Source organism: Aethalodelphis obliquidens, unplaced genomic scaffold, assembly GCF_003676395.1.
Source record: "Aethalodelphis obliquidens isolate GAN/ISIS:26980383/991018 unplaced genomic scaffold, ASM367639v1 scaffold19, whole genome shotgun sequence".
In the NCBI taxonomy this organism is placed as follows: domain Eukaryota; kingdom Metazoa; phylum Chordata; class Mammalia; order Artiodactyla; family Delphinidae; genus Aethalodelphis; species Aethalodelphis obliquidens.
The window spans coordinates 14,742,469-14,759,292 of NW_020837963.1; the positions used below are offsets into that span (position 1 = coordinate 14,742,469).

A 16,824-nucleotide genomic window follows, 5' to 3' on the forward strand; every position below is an offset into this window, starting at 1 on the left:
GTAGTTCTGCCCTTGATAAAGATGAAGAACCAGAGCTTCTAAAATGGGTCAAAAAGATCTCAAAGGAATAAGGATATATGTTAACCTGTATATTCTAAAGATAGTACTTATTCCTGCCAATTTTAGTACTTTTAGGGAGAACTAAAATGAGACCTAATTTTTTGACAGCTTCAGGAGAATCAATTTGTCAAAATTATATATAATTCCTCTGAGCTAGAAATACACGTATATCCAAGGAGAATGGTATCAAGTGCTTCTTCAGTTTTCACAAACATTTTGCTACATCATTCACAAAACCAGCCTGAAAATGCAACTACTGTTGCTTTTTCTTCAATAATTCTTTACTATCAACTCTCAAAATAAATGCTACTTAACTGATTACTTTTACCCAGGCGTGTCTGTCCCCTGGAAACTATGACTGACATACTTCAGATATGTGGTTTCCTGCGCAATTCCTCAAAATAAAGCCTCTTTTCCACGGCTGAGAAAGGCCCACAAGTGAGTCTCTGCTCGGTAGCTGGGGAGACTTTTATTTTAAGGTTAAATTAGATCCTGCCACCCCCTTACTTCCTAACCTCCGACGGCTTCCCATCTTACCCAGTGATGGAAGTAATTGTCACAGATATGGGAAGTCATTCTGGCTTACACATGGTTTGGCTTGACCTTTATGCTAACTACAACAGCCTGTCTTCTGGCCTGTCAAACAGGCATTGTACATCTGATTTAACCACTAAAATCTGATTTAACCATTTAAAAATCAAAAGGGAATAACTGTGGTTCAGGCATTCAAAATGGAGCTGGGTGGCCATCGTGGATGTGCTTTCAGATATGTTCCTGTATCACTGAGAACTTGAGTTCTCTGAACTGTATCAGACTCAAGGATCCCATCAGTCGTTCTTCATATCTGCTAGCAGCCGCCTAGTCTCAAGGTCTCCCCTTGTACCTGTGCAACCACTTCAGACCCCAACCAATCCTTATTTGTCAAGCATCCTGACTTCTTGCCGGCTCCAATTATGATTCTTGATACACGACTCATGTGACTGACTAACTGTGATTTTTGCTTATATAAGCCTCCCCCATTTTGCAGTCAGGTGGAACACATTTAAGTACTTCTTAAATCTGTATCTCTTGGGCTATAGTCCTCAGGCTCAAATAAAATTCTTTTCTATTCCTATTAAAAATATATATTTTTTGTTCGTTTGTTTTTATATATTATTTGTGTGAGAAGTATTATAAACCTATTACAGTACGGTACTATATAGCCGATTGTGTTAGTGGAGTAACTTTGTTGGACTTACAGACAAACTGGTCTTATGTGCGCTCGGAAGGGAACTCGTTCATAGGTAGGGGACTTACTGTACACGTATGTAACGATGCATTCCATATGGACCTCCTTGGGGACTGCCTGGTTTGCGGCCATATGGTATATACAGGGCTTAGGTGACACCTATGCAGTCAAACCACAGAGCACATTGTTTCATTTTGCACAAAGTTAACGCAACCCCAGAAAAAGCCTTGTGTTTAGTGGGGGTTGAGAAGTTTCTTCAGTTATCAGAGGGGAGGCCTGAAGAGTTGAAGAGGAACACAAAAACAGAATGGGAAGAGAATCTCTGCCAGCACATAGATTTCCTATCACACTAAGTGGAAAAAACTGTGTGTTTGATGCTTGCAAGGGAAGAAAGACACAGCTTGACACTGAAGAGCTTTCATTTATAATATGCTGAGCCATGTTTATATCTTGGGAGAAAATTCATGCAGTGCAGCAACAAAACATTTTTTAAAAAATTCAACAAAGGTCACCAAGTAGCTCCAGACACCAAGCTGAGAGGCTGCAAGAGGAAATGAAAAGTGATGGAATTTGCACCAGGGGATTTAGGACTGATCAGCTTAAGAAACACAACACTCATGAGGAATGGACCACCTTTCTTGATCCACCTCAGCCCACTTCATCACTCTCCTGACTGCCCTCGAACCATCCAACTCAGAAGAGAAAGGTGATGCCAGGAGGGAAAAAGTAGGACCCAACAGAAGAAGCAGGAGACACCAGGCACCAACACAAGCTCTAACTGTAAATTTCCCTGCCGAGGGGCGTGGACCTGCAGTAACTGCACAAGACATGAGGACCCAGGCCTAATGGCCATAGAAGGAAGAAACAGGGACCATTTCTCCATTGGCAAGGAATCAGGCGGCTCACCCCCTTTTGCTTTCTGCTCCAAGGTTTTCAACCTTGGCTGCATAATGGAATCGTGCAAGGAGCTTCAAAAATTCCCAGTGTCTGGCACCCACCTCCAGAGTTTGATGAAACTGGTCTAGGGTACCAATCTGGACAATGGAATTTTTTTTTTTTTTAAAGCTCACCAGGTGGGCTTCCCTGGTGGCGCAGTGGTTGGGAGTCCGCCTGCCGATGCAGGGGACACGGGTTCGTGCCCCGGTCCGGGAAGATCCCACATGCCGCGGAGCGGCTGGGCCCGTAAGCCATGGCCGCTGAGCCTGCGCGTCAGGAGCCTGTGCTCCACAACGGGAGAGGCCACAGCAGTGAGAGGCCCACGTACCGCCAAAAAAAAAAAAAAAGGCAGGAAAATAAATCTCACCAGGTGATTCCAAGCGCAGTCTAGGCTGTAAAGCCACAGGCAGTGTTTTGCAAGTAGGAAGCAAAGAAGAGCCACGCATGAGGAAGGAGTCCCGGAACGGTACAGTGATGTTCAGGACAACGCTTCCCAGTTTAATGTGCGTAGGAAACACCTAGGGACGCTTGTTAGAATGCAGATTCTAATTCAGTAGGTCTGGGGTGGGGGGACCTCAGCATTTGCAACAGTGACGTCTTGATGTAGGGAGTTAGAACAGATCACAGCCTCCATCATTTAGCTAGAGGAGGAGGTACCACAGAAGGGATCACTACAAACAACATTATGGTTTCATGTTTTTCTTCTTCAGCGGTATTAACAATACTTTAATTTCATTGGATAACTCAGTGTCACCACGTGCACAGTGACGCCCATGGAAATCAGTGTGTATGAAAACCGTCCCCTTTGTCACATGGCCCCAGCGTGTGCTGGGCTTTTTTGGTGGGGGGATACGATGGGCTGAATTGTGTCCTCCCAAAACCTACACATTGAAGTCCTAAAACCAGTACCGGAGAATGTGATTATTTAGAGATCAAAGCTTTAAATAGGCCAGAGTTAAAATGAGTTATGAGAATGGGCTCTAATGCCGTATGTAGTAGTATCCTTGTAAGAGGAAGAGATTAGGACACACAAGCACAGAAGGAAGACCCTGGGAAGACACAGAGAGAAGACAGCCACCTGCAAGTCAAGGAGAGGCCTCAGAAGGGATCAACCCTGCCACCACACTGGTCCCAGACCTCTAGCCTCCAGAACTGCAAGTCTCGAGTTTAAGCTTCCCAGTCTACGGTAGTTTGCCGAGGCGTTCCCGGCAAACATGGGGCAGGACAGGTTGTTGGTTCATGTGTCTACTTTTGATAACTTGTCCAACTTATGTTTTTTTACTAGCAGGACTGACATCCTTATTTCTAGCGTCCTCCTTCCCTCGTCTAAACGTCTCTTTAATTTATGGTTGGCAGCAGGCAAGGTAACCACAGTTGTCAGGCTTTTCAGAGGAGCCTAGTGGTTAACAACAGGCTCTGGCGTCAGCCTGTCTGGCTCCACCACACACCTGCTCCGGGACTTGAGCATTCACAGGACAACAAGCTAGTTCCTGAGAGCGAGCCTTCACACAGGGCCACCAGAGGAAATCACACGAGCCTGCGTTTCTCCGTGATCTCTGCTCTTGCGTTCAAAGTTCCCCCAGATCCACCCTTTTCCCTACCCTCCTCTCACCTGTGTTCCAGGTAGAAAATGCAGCCCGATTAAGTGACCTCCAAGTAGATTTTATGCAGAGCCTCACACTTACCTTTCCCTATGCCCTCCCAGCTGATGGGCAGCAGTGATTTCCAGAAAACCGACATAATATTGAAGTCGATTTTTACAGACTTAAAATCCTTCAGCCAAACTTTCTCAGAGATAAAACCCCACTGATGTTACATTCTAGGTTCCTCTAAGCTTTCAGAATCTGCCAGAACTAAATTCCAGTGCACCTTCTGGGCAATGACCTTGCCTCCAATGAACAGTCTTGTGGTCTTGCTGGGCTCCCAGGAAGCCAACCTCCACTCTGACCTGTCATTTTTCACAAGAGCCGTGAGTCGTTTCACTATAGGAAGATTCCAGAGTGACACACGGACACGTTACCAAGAGCAAGTCCAAGTGGAAGCAAAGAGAGGAGAGAGCTGGAGGGGAAGTTAACAGCCTGGTCTCCACACTGGCTTCTAGACGGCCTCCGACCTCTGAAGGAATAGTGCTGAACACACACAGGACGTTACAAAAATTGCATTTGTCAATCTGTCGACCTTTATAAGCTTAGTTTGCCTTTCATTTAACCTCCGTTCAGCTGAGTCCATTAAAGTGGCTGTTACCAAGGTCAGAGGCTCCTACATGACTGATATCCACATCTTTTTCTCACCCGCCTTCATCTCCATAGGATACTCTCTACTCCTTATCAAGTGTTTATACCTATAATTTTCTTCTTTGCTATACCCCAGGGCATTTCTTTATCTGCCTAATATGTCAAGCGGTGCATTCCAACATTTTCCTCCTTTCCCTTCTCCAAAATACCATTAGACTCTACCTCTCTCTCCTCAGAGTATTTCAGTAGTTCTTTCCTTCTCCGCTACTTTGTCCCCACCCTCAGTGTCGAAAGGCATCACTCTAGGAGTCTCCGTGATCTTCATGGAATCAAAGAGCTGGTACTGTTAAAAAGGCAGTTCAGAGTTTAAGTTCAAAAGTTTAATTACTGATGTTGGGCCCAGTGCAACTGAGCCAACCTATGACACTTTTTAGCCGTAAAAGGAAAAGTGAAATGTTGCAACACTGATTTAGGACACTCTTCATTGAAAATAACTTTCTCTAGATGTGTGTTCTTCAAATAAGAGCTATACTCTCATTGGATTTTTGAATGTGAGGCCTTCCACTGTAGAAATTCAGAACTAACAAGTTTATGGAGAGCTGGCTTTGAGTCAAAGCATGTGACAATCACTACACAAGCTGAGAATTAAGGACATATGGAATTAAGGATGGTGGGCAACTAGCCAAGGCAATCCAAGGATTACTCAACTGGCAAGGAAGGTCAGTCTGGGAACACAGAGAAAAGCAGCAGTAAGTCAGCACTTAACTAGCTACAGTAAAATCAGCTTCTTAAAAACATCCCGACGAGTTACATTCACTTAGAGAATCATTTAAGGGAAGATGACTGGAAATAAAGTCCCAGCTCAACAATAACTATAGTTGATTCCTTGAGATCAGGAAATCAAGTCACAATGAAAAGACGCTCGGGCCAGAGACCCAGATACAATAAGGCAATACAAAGGCAAAGGCCTCAAAGAAGCAGCAGCCTAAATGTCCTCAAGGTTGCCCCCTTGAGGACTCAGAACTGTGGATGAGGTCATATATGGATGTATTTGCATTAAGACAGCACTTTAGAAGTTGGCAAACTTTCCCTGAAGAGGGCCAGACAGTAAATATCTGAGGTTTGGGGGCCAAGTAAGGTCTGTTGCACAGTTTAACCCTTTAAACAAGGTAAAAAGCATTCTTAGATCCTGGGTTGTATAAAGACATGCCACCCGCCCTACTACAGCAGGCCAATCCCTGCTTTATACCAAACTTTCCGAGCCAGATCCCAGTGCAGAGGGCCCTCCCAGCTTCCCACCAGCTCTCTGTACCAGCAGCCACCGACAGCTGCTCCAACTTCTCCCAGAGCACTAAGGATGGGGGCCTCACACCAGCACGGGCAAATTCCAGAGAACACCCCAGAGCAGTGGCCAAGGGGTGGAAAGGTTGCAAATGGATAAGGCTAGAACGGCCGTGGTCCAAGTTTCTAAAGTCATGAAGGGCACGGAAAGATAACCTGGTTCACGTCCTAACACACCGAACAAGGAGGCAATATAGTTGTTCTTCCAAGCTTTCACACCTAGTTTTGACTCACATGAATCATACCTTGGAGCTAGAAAGATGTACTTTGCTTGACTGGGATTAAACATGTAGAGGTTAACACCACTCCGACCCCTATACAGGTACTTCAGGATGTAAACAAGTTGTCCATACAGTTCAGATGCATTTATGAACACAGACCTGTAATGGGTTATTAGAGTCGAGGAATGTAGGAGGGGCACGCCTTCTCTTCACACTCTGCTTAAAGTTACTGTTGGCAAACATGGGGCAACCTAGGCTGAGGCAAACCGGGTCCACACGAGGTATCTGTTCCTAGTTGGCCCATTCTGAGGCTGTCTCACAGGACACACAGCCAGAGAACTGGCCTTCTCTTTGGAATGCTTTCACATTCCAATAATTCTTAGAAGGGACTTGTGGCACGTGTTAGTTCCCTTCCTGCTAGGAGAAGAAAAACACATTAGTTACCACCGTCCCCGGGTTCTCGTGTCCCTGCCTGGAGCCGTAGGGTTTCTTTTGCTGAAACGATACAGCTGGGCCACAGGAAATTAAGCTCTTAGGCCCCCCAAATGTAACATCGGATGTGTGCCAAAGATAATCATCTAACAAACGTCCCCAAGGACATCCTTGGCTCGAAATTCCTTTACTAAAAAAGATAAATTCAATTAAAATCCATGCATTCCATGAGGGCAGAGGTTTGGGGGTTTCTCCTGACTTATTCACATATGTATTCTGGGTGCCTAGAATGTGCTCGGCACATAGCAAGCTCTGAACAAGGAACGCAATCGCTGGTAAAACTCTGAAATTGGTAAATGACTTTATATGGAAAAGAACCTGGCTTGGCAGAAGCTGCCGATGTTACAGCTGATTACCTTTTCACCCCCCAAATTAGAAGCAATAAGCTGAGAAAGGATGGAGACCTTCGTTCGCTGGATAGTCAGCAATGCCCCGAATCAGGCAGACCCTCTAACGCAGAGCAGCCAGGATCCCACTGCACAGGAAGGTAGTGAGTTTGCGTAAGCTGAACCACTGAACTTAAACTACCAATTGGAATGCAAACTACCATCTGAGAAAATAGGGTATTCTAGAAAAAAGAGCATATTTGCTTTTTCCGGGTGCATCCACCCCACAGCTTCACTTAGAAAAGATGAAGGGAAGTGAATGTAGCAAGTCAGGCATCAACAACTTTGGGGACAATGTGTAGCAACTGGACCTGGTCTCAAAGGACACCAGTTGTGTCCTGTTCACAATTGTGGCCAGTTCAATTGTTAGTTGTTTCCTACCCTTCTGTCTTGTTCCCTAGAGAATGAGTGAAAAGTGAGAGAGAACCTTGCCTGGGCCAACATCCTCCACCTCCCCTCTCTCCTGACACCTGCTCAAGCTAAAGAAAAGGGTGTGGGTAGGGAGCGAGATCCCCTTTAAAACTGCATCCACCACCACTTCAAAGCCAGTGTCCACAGGGCAATCAACACACTGGGCAGGACTGCCCACATCCTCTTCAGGTATTATTTAAAGTAACAAGTCCATGGAATGAGCTATATAACTGCCAGAAGCAGCACCTGTAACACATTAGCAATTAAAGTTTAACGGTCAAGGTGGGAACTAATGCAAACAATGGCAGCAGCTCACAGGTGTAAGCAAACTGCTTTCCAGCAGAAAGAAACTCAGCTGAAAGCAGCGGGCATACTCGGATAGCAACAGAAGTTCTGGAAGACCTGAAAGATTTCAGTCACATCTCCTTGTTTACTTGTAAAATTAACATTCATCCCCCGAATCCTGTGTATGTGACAATGTGTATGGACCCTGTCCAGGCACAGGGCTAGCCTCTGAGGCTACAGTCACGAGAGGACAGAGGAACCAGGCACTCAGCAAGCTAACCATCCAGTGGGAGATAGGGTCTAACAGGGAAACATGAGGCTGCCTCCAACGTATCTGTGATTCAGGCAGTTTTGCACGTAAGCCACCCCCATCCGTCCCCTGCTCTGTTCTTAATATTTGGACTACTTCCTCCTTATGGTTAGAATATGGACAGTAGTCATGAAGATACAAATGCTTTCTTAAAGGGGGCCCACAAGCCCTGAATAAGCCAACAGTGATTCAGAGCAGGTTCTAAGCTATGCTGGCCACAGAACGGGGAGGGAGAAGGGAGGGACCAGAACTGGGCTGAGGACCAAATCGCTAGTTGTCTCTGCCAATAAAACCCTTCATGACCCTGGACAAGGGGCAGATCTCTAAGAGCCTCTAAAATGGGGTAACTATGCCTTCTGCCTACTTTTATACTTACGTGAATAGAGAACATCGTGTAGTCGGGTAGGAGGCAGGAAGCAGAAGATATCCTTTTTGTATTGATAATTTTCCCAAGGCACTAGATTTCTGGGCCAGCCTACAATTGGAGAGGCAACTAAAAACAGCTGACGTGTGACTGCTATAAACACCCTCAGGGTTTCCGGCTAGGGTCTGAATTTGCTCTTTCAAAAATGTCTACTGCAAAGCTCAAAACTCAGCAGATGTCTACTGAGCGCCCAGCTTGTGCACTCACCACGCCAGACTTGGGGAGACACAGCAGCAAGCCTGAGCGGCAGCACTCACTGAGCGCTTCCCATGTATATCAACTCATTTACATCTTCACTATAACCCTATCACTGCAGTACTAACGTGATCCTCATTTACTTAAAGGAGAGCACTAGAGTACAGATTGAGAAATGTTCAAGGTCACAGAAGCAGCAGAGCTGGAATTCAAACTGGGGAAGAGAGTTTCTACTGTGGATGTTTTGACATCAAAGCCCTGTGTAGGGACTTAGGAACCTGCCAGATAGCACATTCTCCAGCCCTTCCTCCAATGGAGACTTAGCTAAAGTCCGGGGCTCTCCCTCTGGTGGTGCTGCCCTAGCTAAGCCACCTTCTTGCTCTCTAATTTCCAAGTAAACGTATTTGCAGAAATATGTTAACTTCCACATTTTAATTGAGATAATGCAACAGTGCTGCCAAATCCCAAGTGGGAGTTTTTGCATCCCCGTATCATTATTTCCCATGGGAACATGACCCTCATGAGACAGCACTGATGGGACAAATACAGCTGAGAGCCTCTACTTGTAGGTCTGTGAACCACAAAGCTGAAGATCATAGCTAATGCAACAAACACCGAACATTCTGTTAAAGAACCACGTTGAAGGACAATCAAGTCTTCTCTTGCCCATAAAGCCACTCCTAGCTGCTTCTAATCTCTTCCCCATCAGAGTATAAACTACATAATTTTGAACTCGATCATGTACATTGTATACTGGTTACAGTCGTAGAGGCCTCGGTCTAAGACTCAAGTCTGTAAAACGTGACCAGGGACTACACTCAAGCATTTTCTAGGAACATGTTAAGCTCATAATAGAGGCTCGAGTCCTTAACTGATTAATGGATCCAGAGTTAATTAGCATGTTTATTGGATACAGGCTCACTCAATACAAGTTGATTTCTTGATGTTTCCTACACTCCTGTTCTTATTTTCAAAAAGACTATCATTTTCTTGATGAGACCCCCATAAAGAAAAGGTAAACACACACCTTTTGTTCAAAAACTACACCATCTGGGAAAGGAGGAAAAAAGTTAACTTGTAGGAAGAACTTTTAATAGCCACAAGAGGGGTAAATGCCATTATAACTTTATGGGCTTGCTTTGGCTAGGATAAATTTAGAGTCTAGATAAATCACACACACTCTGAAATCTTAACTACTGGTAAAATGATACGCTCCATGTCAGAGCGTAGCGCTGAGCAAACATGCCCTCTACGATGAAGCTGCCAAAGGCGTTCGCTCTGTTTCATCAGCTTTGGGGACTTGGCTCAATGCACACTGGGGTAGAGTCCCTAGAGACGGACCCTGTGATTACGATGAAATCCTACACGGAAGGAAAGCTGTACATGTAGGAACCAACGTCGTGTATAACATGGTAAGGGAAGCTCAATTGTTTGAGACAGATCAAGAGCAGTGGTAACTCAGAAAACCACTGCGGTCACAGGGGCTGCTAGAGTTATCTGCTTCTTTCGAGTTTATAGCCTCTAAATGTATAGTTTTCTTCCTTACTTAGATGCCAGATTTGGAAAGTTCAGCCACATCTGTAGACACCACCGAGATGATGAAAGGGCCCAGACTTTGAAGTCAGACAAACCTGGGTCTGACCTCGAGTCTCCCGTGTATTAAACTTTGTGACCCTGGGCAAGTGGACTTACTCCGAGCTTCGGTTCTCTCTGTAAAACTGAGGCAACACACATGCTACAGAGTGGCTTTGAGGATTACAGCTGTATGTACGTAAAGTGCATAGGACACTGGTGAACACACAGTAAATCCTCCAACTGTCATTTCATATAAGGCTTAAGTGGAAAGGTGCTGCTTACATAAAACCACGGAAAACAGAAGTGTACAAGCATGGTGGGGTCCAGGACAGAGTATTCCGACCCCATCTCTTTTCCATATCACCTCAGTCTACATGACTTTTAGGAATAATGGCAAATCAGATGTTACATCTACTATACCTCCATGTCCGTGGGTTTTCAAAAGCCAGTGTTAAAAGACCACCTTCTAAATTCAGGAATGACTTCCGGTACGCATTCTCTTCAGCAAAAAGTCATTCACCAGAGACATCTGCTAAGAGTGGGATTCTAGGCAGTCAGAAAGCATTCTAGGCAGTCAGAACAGTAGTAGCTCTGCTACGTTACTTTCACTTTAATTAAGGGTCAGCCAACAGTCCACGAGTCCAATTTCCTGGAAGGCTGGTTCTTTGTCTGATTTTAAGTTACTGTGGTAGAAGAGCTAACTCACCTGCAGGGGCCTCTGAGCTCCAGAGGATCTGTCCAAACAGGTCTGCACCATGACTCTGGTTACTATAGCAGCGCTTCAAGCCTTAATGCATAGCTCGTTAACATGCAAGTTCTGATTCAGGAGTTCTGGGCAGCGGCCTGAGACAATACAAGCTCCCAGAAGATGCCTGTGCCACCCACACTGGGAGTAGCAAGGGTCTACAGGGCCAGGACAATCAGAATTCACAGACCGAAGAGCACACAGCATTCCTCCATTCTTGGGGCTAAAACGGGGGCAGGAACTGCCAACTAACTGTCTTTAGGAAGGTACTAAACTATGGCAATTGTATCAAACTAATGAAGTACACACAGAACTCTTAAAGGAAAACCAAAGAAACAACATTCACAGGGACCATTACCATTTTCTTCAGCTGAAAACATCCTCCCACTCCTCTAAGCTCTTTTCTCCTACAAATAAGATATCCTTTTTGTTAGCTCTCTAAGCTGTTTCTTTGAGTAGCTGTTAATGAAAACATATCAAGACACTGCTAATGTCTCCTACAGAGGCTTAGTGCAGAAAACCACCAGTTTTTAAATTCTGTTAAAAAATAAAAAGCAACAAGTAACAGCTGAACGAATGAAATCAGCTTCGAACACTAATCAGGCACCCATGGTTTCTGAAAATCGGACGTGCCTTCTGTAACTGTCACCGACTTATGTGCAGTCTGACCTTCAGGGACCAAATAAATGAGCAAACCGTCTCAGGGATACGTTCCATGTTAGATTAGAGGTTTTATGCTGTGGTGACGGGGGAAAAAATGTGTCCTAAGAAATAGTGTGGATGAAACACAGGGCTAGCACCAGGTCAGGTCTCCAGATGGGTGACCTTGCTTACCCAGTTAACCTCTCCAAGTCTTCACCTGCCAACTGAACCATACTCCCTCTTCCTCACTAACTCACATGTCTCGTTCAGTGTCACCACCCACTTCCCAGAGAAGGCGCCCTTCCCAAGGCTAAGACTTGACTGTTGCTTCACTTAAGCAGCATGGTACGTGATGTAACTGATGGTGCCTTTGTACCCCTAAACTGACCAGCCCTGTAACCACTTACACCTGAACCTTTGAGCACTTTTTTTGGTTTGTTTTTTTTTTAAACAGCTCAAAGGATTCATCTGCTACCAGATCATTAGTGCAACTTCATCATTAGTGCAACTTCCTTCTCTTTCAAGTTCACTTTTGAGGATTGCTGTGTTATCTTATACTACCCAATAGTCAGCCTAGCACCCCAAACAGTGCACGATTCCCAGAGACAGAGATGGAGTCTGGTGGAGTGTGTGATCCCTGTACCTCCCACAGAACCTTTAAAAAGCAGGCAACTCATAAGCGCTTATGGTGGGTGCCTCCTTCCAATGAGGGCACTGGCACAGAAGCCTATGGTGAAGTCAACCCTCACCTCCAGAAATTGCAAGCAGGGAACACTGATTCACCTTGAGAATCAGAACCACCTGGGAGCATTTTTCATCGTATAGAATCCCTAGCCCTATTCATGCTTAGCTTTAACAAGCACCCAGGCTCTGTGAGCTGAATTTTCAGGAAGACTGATCCTCTTCTTGTGGCTCAACCATCTTGACGCTTTTCGCTTTCACTTAACCCAAGTCATGCCCGCAGTCCTCCCCCATCCTCCTGCCCACAGAGGCCGTGACACTATTACACTCTGTCCTGGCAGAAAGTCAAAAGATAGCCAAGGACCAAGGATTTCCTGGTTGTATGCCTTTAGGTTTTCAAAACAAACGCAAAACCAGCCATTCACCTTTGCTATGCCGCACAGTTTACACCCACCATCCGACCCGCTTTCTTTACGAAACTTTCAACGTTTTCTCCAACCATCACGCAAGTATTCGAGAAAGCAGTAAACCACCTCCCCTCAGGTTCTAAGAGCACGAACTCTAGGTGCCGCCGCCACTCAGTTGCCCATCGTTGCTCCGGCGCAGAAACCACACGCAAAAGAAAAGAAAGCGTTTGCACCGAGGAGCACTCACCCAGCACCCACCACCGTGGCCCCGGTCCCCGAGCGGATCTCCAAGCCCCTCCTGCGCGGCGCCGCCTCCCCAAACAGCCCGGGCGCGCACGGACGGAGTCAGTGGAGCCCCGAAACTTACCTGAAGCACGTCGTGAGCTCGCCTGAAGGCTTCAGACACGGGTATGTGGTCGTGACGATTTTGTTTTCCGAGCAAATTTCTCTGTGGAAAAAGTTGGAGGAACTTCGTTGGTTCTCCGCTGGAAAGCGGAGAACAGCGCGCGTTGGGCATCCGCGTCCCGCGCGGCGACCAGGCGCTGGTTCCCCCAACGCGGGCGCGGAGCGGACTCCAGGGTCAGGGGTGGACCCGGCGAGGGTCCAACGCAGGGAGCCCAGGCCCAAGGGAAAGAAAAGGTGAAGAAACGGGGCACTGGAGGGCGGCAGGAATGCGGCGCGCGGGTATCTCGGTGCCCCGACCCACAGATGGAGGAGCCAGGGCTAAGGGCGCGGAGGGTCTCACCCGGGAGCAGAGTTTAACGTCAGCCAGAACAATTGACCGCCCGGGGAAGCGAGGGCGTGAGGCTCACCGCTGTGGGGGGTAAGGGGCACCGGCTGCACCCCAAGAGCCGCGGCGCACCAAGCAGGGACCGGCAGCGCTTACCTGTCGCCGTCCTCGGGCTCCTCTCGGTAGCTCCACGTGTGTCCCAGCGCCAGGAGCAGCAGAAGCGGACCCAGGCTCTTGCCCAGCTGCCCCCTCGCCGCTCCTCCCCGGCTCGGAGGCGGCGGCACCATCAGGGAAGCTCCCGGCTTCTTCCCGGCGCCGGAGCTCTCTCCCCGCCCTGCGCCCGGCTCCTCCGCGTCCGCCGCCGCCTTCCCTCTCCCCGGCAGGGGGCGCCCGAGGGCGGGGGCGTTTGCGCCACCTGCGCGAGGCACCGGGGTTGGTGGCGCCGTGGTGTTGAGGAGGATTAAGGCTAGGGATTGGGGTGCAGACTGCCAGCTCCGAAGAGAGACTGGGAAATGGGGCGCCTGCGGTGCCTAGCTGGCGCGACGGTCGCGGGGTCCAGGCCGTCTCGCTCGGGAGGTTCACGCCGGAGAGACGAACTCGCTCCACGCGGCCTGGGGCGGCGCCCTTGCCGCCTGCTTCTTCCTCCGCCGGGCGCCGCGCGCAGGGTGCGGAAAGCAGGCGACAGCTTGCATTTTACCCCGGGGTCGCACGCCCGGGAGGAGGAGCCGATTCTCACCCCGGGAAAAGGGAGGGGGAGCAGAGGGGTTAATAAGCTTCCTTCCTGTTGTCGGTTGCTTTCCAAGGACCCGGGTCAGGCTAATCTTTGGCTTCTCCCCTCGAGCGCCTACACTGTCCTTTCCCGTTACCTCGGTTCTCCTTAGTAGAATAAAGGAGGAAGGAGGAGGTGAAGGCTCCAGCGGCTCTCCCAAACTGCCTTCTCTGAAACCTGAAATGGTTTCACCATTTCTAGAGCGTGGTCTGTCTTCATTAAAGCTTCTTAGTCCTCCGGTCGAACAAGCAACGAGCTCTCAACAGCTCTTTCTGGGGGCCGGGGGGTTTAAATCCTCTTGCCCTGAGCAGCTTTAATGCTGCTTCAAAACCACGCACGCATGCGAGAGCTGGAAACTCCTGGAAGATCAGGTGAGACACGGAAGGGGGCCGTTAATCAGCGCCTGCCCCCTGCTAGTTAACGCGGGGTTGTTAACGGGTATTCTGAAAACCAGGGCTGCGGGGCGGTACGGTAAATCAGCTCACCTGGTGGTGACCCAATTGTAACTCATATATATACGCCTGCATCTTCACACTTTGTTGCACGTTAGGCGTTTCTGTGCCTGTTAAAGAGAAGCTCGTGACATAAACGTGCCCCGCTGAGCAAGCAAGTGGTCGTGGCCCAGAAATAAGTTGCAAGAGCAGGAGGTTGCCCGAGGAGGTGAAAAGGTAGCTTGTTCACAAGTTACCGGTGTGCTAATTGGTTACGTGAGCAGGTGTTTTGATTCAAAATATTCTGGGCAACTGGGAATCACCGTGCATATCACATACATCTTGACATTTTAAAATAGCAATCCTCAGTTCTCTGTAGATTGCTTTTGTATTTTCCAAAGGTTTTTCACATTGACGATTTTATTTGATACCATATCCCTTGAAACTAGGAGTCCGACTTCAGCGAGGTGGGTTTCTTTCCTACAAAACTTAGACGTGGCAGAGCATAAAACACACTTGATATTGAAATACGGTGCTACATACAAGAGAAGTGAATTTTCACGTGCTAGTTCAGGAGACACTTCAGAAGCTGCCAAACCTGCCAGTGACCATCATACAGTCAGGAAAAAAAACAACAAATAAACCTGGATTCAAACCCAGGCTGTGGCTTCCTTGGTCTGTGACCTTGCATAAGTTACGTGACCTTGTGCAAGTTACCTAACCTTTCTGAAACTCAGTTTCCTCATCTGTAAAATGGAGAAAACTCCCTGAGTGTTTAAGAGTAATAAATGAGGTAACGCATATGATGTTTTCACAGTGCCTGGCGTATATTGAGCGCTCAGTAGACATTAACTGTTACCATTTTTAACCTAAATGATTGTATTGCACAGGATTTTCAGTTTTAACTTTCCAGCTTTCTGCTTTCTAGATAGTTTATTTCACAACAGTTGTTTGGGTTCCTAAAGAGATACCTCTCTAAGCACTTGAAAAATAAACCCATGGTGGAGATTATAAAAATTGTATCACTTTAGATTGTGCCAAAAAAAAGTCTCCGTCTTGCAGAGAAGAGGCCATTCTGTAGAAGGTTCTATTTCATTTTTCTTTCTTCTTTTTTTTTTTCTTTTTTTGGCCAAGTCATGCAGCTTGTGGGAATCTTAGTACCAAGACCAGGGATAGAACCCATGCTCCCTGCAGTGGAAGCTTGGAGGCCTAACCCCTGACTGGACCACACACAAGGCGAAGTCCCTAGGAGGTTCTATTTTTATTTTCTTACCTATTGCTCTATTTCGATATCTGGCTGTCTTTTTTTCTCCTCTTTACTCAATTTTGCTTTTCCACTGTCGTATTATGGGTCTTAGTTCTACAAGTAGGAGAGAATGGTATAGGAGATTTGTTATTGGCTTCCTTAAATAGTTAATAAGCCACATATGGGGACATGCAGCTTTACGGAGAAAGTAACTCAGGCTGCAAATGATAAAAGCAAAATCATGTCTGTTAAGCACAGCTGTGTGGCGGAAGATTGGGGACTGAGCTGACTTTGAGGCCTCCTTATTTTCAGCCCCTCCACTGAGCACAGATGAGAAGGAGGTGTCAGAGGAGGTGCCGGGGTCCAGCAAACAGGCCAGGTTTGCCTGGGAGGAAACCCCGAGGCTGGGTGGTCAGGGGGCATTTCTGGAAGAGGTGAGCTGGAGCAGAGACCTTTTTTAAAACCTTTGCCTGGAGGCCTGGAATTTAAACTCACTGGCAGCTACTGACCGCACAAGACATTTCTTGTGGGGCTTTGGGAGCTGGGCTGGAAAGCACAGCCGAGCGGAAAGAGATGTGGATGGCCTGTATGGATTCCAGCCCCCTGAAAAGTTAAACACTCCTGTAAAAGACGAACCCTGCACTGGCTCAGGCTGCAGCCTGCATGGGAGATGTCGGAATGCAGCTGAGTATGGCAGGGACCTCTGGGGTCTTCGGTTGTCTCTCCTGAGACCCTAACTCTCTCCCCAACCAAGCATAAGCTCCCCAACGATCTGCCCCATTCCCTCACTTAAGAAACACTGGCTGACACATGGCACAGGGATATTGGCTTGGTGCTTTGTGACAGCCTGGAGGGGTGGGATAGGGAGGGTGGGAGGGAGACGCAAGAGGGAAGAGAGATGGGGACATATGTGTATGTGTAACTGATTCACTTTATTATAAAGCAGAAACTAACACACCATTGGAAAGCAATTGTACCCCGATAAAGATGTTAAAAAAAAAAAACCACAAAAAAAAAAAAAAGGAAACACTGGCTGAGAGGACGAACCTCCTGCCTCTTTCATAGGCGTGTTACA

General features: G+C 47.3%; 1 protein-coding gene across 2 annotated transcripts in view; it reads right to left on the reverse strand.

The window, feature by feature from the left end:
- The window catches only part of CCBE1 (collagen and calcium binding EGF domains 1), a 234,985-nt gene extending 220,811 nt beyond the window's left edge, over positions 1–14,174 (reverse strand). Inside the window, exons 1-2 of one of the 2 annotated variants that reach the window (XM_027118665.1) lie at positions 13,460–14,174; positions 12,941–13,021 (exon numbers count right to left, since the gene is read on the reverse strand). In XM_027118665.1, the coding sequence (XP_026974466.1) occupies positions 12,941–13,021; positions 13,460–13,590 (212 nt within the window). In that variant the 5' untranslated portion in view covers positions 13,591–14,174. The remainder of the gene's footprint in view (positions 1–12,940; positions 13,022–13,459) is intronic. The other variant, XM_027118666.1, reaches the window with a different exon arrangement.
- Positions 14,175–16,824: the final 2,650 nt, after the last annotated feature.